This window comes from the organism of the source record quoted next, unplaced genomic scaffold (genome assembly GCF_019419815.1).
Source record: "Pyrus x bretschneideri cultivar Hongxiangsu unplaced genomic scaffold, Pyrus_bretschneideri_v1 Contig37, whole genome shotgun sequence".
In the NCBI taxonomy this organism is placed as follows: Eukaryota; Viridiplantae; Streptophyta; class Magnoliopsida; order Rosales; family Rosaceae; genus Pyrus; species Pyrus x bretschneideri.
This window is the reverse complement of record NW_025999690.1, coordinates 3708418-3712953: the sequence shown is the minus strand read 5'-3', so window position 1 is coordinate 3712953 and position 4536 is coordinate 3708418. Positions and strand designations below refer to the sequence as shown.

Sequence of the window (4536 nt, the reverse complement as noted above, 5' to 3'; positions counted from 1 at the left end):
CTTCTTTATTTTTTTCACTGTTCTAAAATTCTCTGCCTATAGCTGCCTAGGCCCCGCCTAGATGCTAGGCATTTGAAAATTTTATTTTGCACTTTAATTTTTCAATAAAATGTAAAAGACTTGTTGAATACTTAGATGAACACTTATTATATACTTGTTCCCCATGTTTTCAATATGATCTAATACTTTATAACCTATATGTCATTTTATTTTGCAATTTATGTATCTCAATACAATTATGTATGTTTTTTTTAAGTATAAATAGACACTTATTTATCCAATAATATAAAATTTTACTTCAATCCGTCTAGGCCCCCGCCTAAGCCCTGCCTAGCCACTTAGGCGCTAGGCCCCAGCCCGTCGCCCGATTAGCGTCTAGTGTCTTTTAGAACCTTGATCTTTTTACTTACAAAGGGGTATCCCTTAAGTGACTTACTTTAATTATTTTGTTTTAAATGGCTTGGCTGCCACTTAGTATTATGGTCTAGTGGTATTCCTCTACACTTGTTAAGTGAGAGGTCTTAGGTTCGATTCTCGCCAAAGGCGAATTTGAACCACATTATTGTTAGCCCATTGTGAGGCTTAGCCCACATCATCCCCCTTCGTATAGATAATATCGTTTGTTAAAAAAAAAAAAAAAAAGACTTGGCTCAAAACTTTTAACCCAAGTCTTTTAGTAAACTAAATAGTAAAACATGCATCCGGTCTTTTAGTAAACTAAAAAGTATTCTTCTCCTTTGCTGCATTATTCTCCTATAATACATGCCCAAACTGGTGTGGTCCTCGGAGGTCTCACAACCACTGATCGGGGTTGTCGAGTGGTCTAGGGACCACCCGAGTCCCTTAATGCATCCGCCACTGGTAAGAGTTGTGAGTTCAATAATCACATATTATATCAGAAAATGAGTAATGATACTACATGATGGTATGACAATCAAACCAAAAAATTACAACTTCAATTATTACCTCTTTCTTTTCCTTGTATTTTCTTGGTAATTTAATGGGATCACACGGTTATGAGTTGGTGAGTTTAACTAAAAAGTTGACGGAATTGAAGGTTATGGTTAACGTGAGACACGAGTGAATACTAAATTTAGTGAAATTCGGGCTATTTATAAATCATAAGCTAATGCGATAATTAACTATTTCGCTAAATAATATTCCGGACACACCTTCAATTTTTTTTTTTTTTTTTTTTAATCAAACATATTATACCTTCAAATTTTATTAGAGATGAACGGGTTATCTCTCTCATAGAGATTTTTTACGAGTGTTGCTCAAACTGATGTCACAAACTAAATTGGAGTCACTTTATATTAGAATATAAGGGTCTGGTAGTATTGTACTCCATTTGTAAATATGAGATTTTAAAGCCGAATCTTGTAAATAACGAGTTCGATATTAAACAATGATAGACCTATCATGTCCAAAAAAACAAGGCTAAATTGGCGAGATAAAAACACATGAACTAATATTGGACCCTGAGCAGAGCCCAATTACCAAAAAGATCAGAAAGACAACACAACATGCCCAAAATTATACACAATTTGTGGCCCAGCCACAAACTTTGAATTTCTATTGCTTTTTAGCTACGAAACTCATCAATCCGAAATTATTAATGCAAACTCATCGACCATACCAAGCACCACATCTGCCAAAAGAATTTTTTCCGGATCAGAAGCAATTCTGACTATGCTCAAGGAAAAAAACTTGCTGGCGTTTTTGATTCACAAAAACAAAAAACTCTTTTTAAAGAAGCCTAGCTGCTTCTTGCGGAAGCACTTCCAACTCTTTTCCAAGAAGCACTTGGAGTTGTAACAAAGTTTCAATGGTTTCTTATTAAAAGCGCTTCTAAAAAAAGTGTTTATGAGCATAAGCATTTTATAATACAACCAGCACTGACAATTCTAGATTTTCATGTTTACGACATTTCATTATAAGTGAGCATAAAAATACATGAAGATCATACACTTGATAAGCAGCAAGCAACAATATTCAATCTTTCATTACTCCATTTGCTAATATTGATGCTCACTTCATAATCCGACAATATTTCCGGCAATAATCCGACTCTAAATGCTAATCAACCATTTACCGATAATCGCTACTCTCTCCTTACATCATGATTTCACAAACTGACTCGACTACTATGTCACAAACACCACAAGAAACAGATCATTCACTCCAATCTACCATTTTTAATACAAATTTGCCAACATGGGTTGTTTTGTTTATTACCTTAGCTGCTACAATCACTGTTATTGTTGTTGTTGCTACTACGATGGTTACTAGCATTCCCAACCCCGTTAACCCCGCTTTTTCTTCCACTCTTCAGCTGAGAAATCTCCACCTGTGTCTTCATGAAAAACTGCAGCCTCTGCAACTCCAACTCCTTGGCAAACTTCATCCTCTGCTTCTCCATCTCCACCACCTGCTGCAGCTTTGCTGACTCCGCATGCTCATAAGCCTCCCCAAACTTCAATATCGCTCGAGTCAGTTCCCTCACCGAGCTCCCACACCCTCCTCCTCCTCCTCCTTTCTCTCTACCCACCGCACAAGGTCTTAATCCACCCCCTACCCCTTTCCTCACGCTCGCATTGGCATTGACATTGACATTGGCATTGGCATTGGCATTGGCAGTCCTCCTCTTACGCTCGAAAATCTCATTATCAATTGAAATAGGCGAAGGCTCCCGAGACTCGTCTGAGTCCGATTCTACCAAATGCCTTTGTCTAATCTTTCCCTCCCGTTTCGCCCTACCCCCGAGAAATTGGCTATGTCGAAGCCCGACCGGCATTTTTTTGCTATGCCCCGAAAACCCACTACTACCACCGCCGCCAGCAGACCCAGGACCCACCTTAGCACCAGAGGGACCAATCAAATGATCAAGTCTCTCATAAAAAGGCCACTTGCTGGGTCCTCCTCCGGCCCCAATCTTCGATTTTTCCAGTTTATACTTCTTCTTCACAGTATCAATCCTATTCTTACACTGTATGTCAGTCTTTGGAATCTTACCGTAGTTCTCCCTGCTGCTCACGACGTCCGCCACCTCCTTCCAGTGTTTCTGCTTCAAATTCCCCCTGCTCAGCTCCAAGTACCTCTCCCCCCACGCCTCGATCAGCACCGCCGTCGCCCCTTCGCTCCAGCAATCTTCCCTTCCTCCGCCGCTGCTCCGTCCTTGCTGCTGAGCCGACGACGGCAGAGCTAGGGTTAGGATTTTGTTCTGAGTCGGCGTCGGCGCTTGAACCTGCGCCGGCGGCACCGCCACCGTCACCGTAATCCGACCGTTCTGCCTCGTCGACGCCGGCGATCGGCTTCCTCCCGACGCCGGTGACTGGATCTCGTCGTCCTCTTCCATCGATACGACTGCAATCGTGCGCGGATCTGGATCGGTCCGGTCTAGATCCAAAATCCGGTAGTAAACTGCGCCGGTGCGTAGACTATCACCGATCTGAGAGCTGGCACTGGTTCAGAGGGATTGAGGAGAGTAAGGGTTTTGTGGTGGGTGCTATCGTGCGCCGGAGGTCGTAGGATATGAGATATCGGCGATGTGAACTTTAGGTTTTGTGGGGTTGGAATGCTTTTAGTGCGAAGAGAGAGAGTAGGTGTTTTGGGTTGACCGGCTTCTCGCGTTTACGGAAAACGTTAATTTGGTGTTTTTTGTTGGGTTGCGTATTCTCGGTTGACGGAAAAAACTGAGGGAGTCAAGGGACGCAGAGAGAGGGGCGTTGGGGTTTGACGGCGTCCGTCGAGGGGTACATAAGGTGAGGACACGTGGTAGGGTAGGGGACCCGGCAGTCGAGATGGCGGGATTTAATTGGGGAAGAGTAGAGTCCCCCGTCACCGGCGTCACGGAACAGCCGGCTCGGGAGTAATTGACGCAAAACTCCATGGTGTTTTGCTGCAATTACCGGTGCGGTCATTACCTCACCTGACATTGATTCGGCTGGGGCTTCCCTGATCTGAATTCTGGTGTTTCCGAAATTATTAACTCCTAATGGGGAAAATAATCTTTTTGTTAAAAGTTATTTATTAGTACAAACACAAGGATCAAGGACAATCCTTTTGTTATATGAGAGGTAATTTATTAGTACAAACATCAAAGATCAAGGACAAACATCATAGAACTAACATCAAAGTTAATAGTTTGACTAGTTATTATTCGGATAAAATAAAACATCACAATGAATTGAGAGTTGCATGTGTGAAAGTCAGATTACTCAAATACAATGAAACTCGTTTTCATGTGAGTGTCGTATTATTCACTTGGTCATATTATCGTACTTAAATTTCTCTTAACATTAACTCGTTTTCACATTAGTGGAAAAAATCAATTCACACAAATTGATACGAAGGAAGGAAAGGTATCATTTGTCCAAACAATTCACACAAATTACAACCAAAGATCAGACGAAAAGAACATGAAAATAAAATCAATTTGCTAAGGCTAATAAAGTAATTTAGATGAGGTAGTTAAAAACATCAAGCGAGTAAAGCAAGGTCCCGCATTCCGGTTGGGTTGGCAATTGGAATTGC

At 41.4% G+C, this 4536-nt stretch overlaps 1 protein-coding gene across 1 annotated transcript; it reads right to left on the bottom strand.

Annotated features, from left to right (window-relative positions):
* Nucleotides 1-1899: 1899 nt before the first annotated feature.
* LOC103966872 (trihelix transcription factor ASIL2) lies at nucleotides 1900-4007 on the bottom strand. The gene has a single exon (XM_009380094.3). It carries the CDS (start codon nucleotides 3356-3358, stop codon nucleotides 2240-2242), a length of 1119 nt encoding a protein of 372 aa, XP_009378369.2. The 5' UTR covers nucleotides 3359-4007; the 3' UTR covers nucleotides 1900-2239.
* Nucleotides 4008-4536: the final 529 nt, after the last annotated feature.

What these genes read in the sequence shown, in the direction of transcription:
- LOC103966872 (XM_009380094.3), bottom strand. Translation starts at nt 3,358, where the DNA reads ATGGAAGAGGACGACGAGATCCAGTCACCGGCGTCGGGAGGAAGCCGA.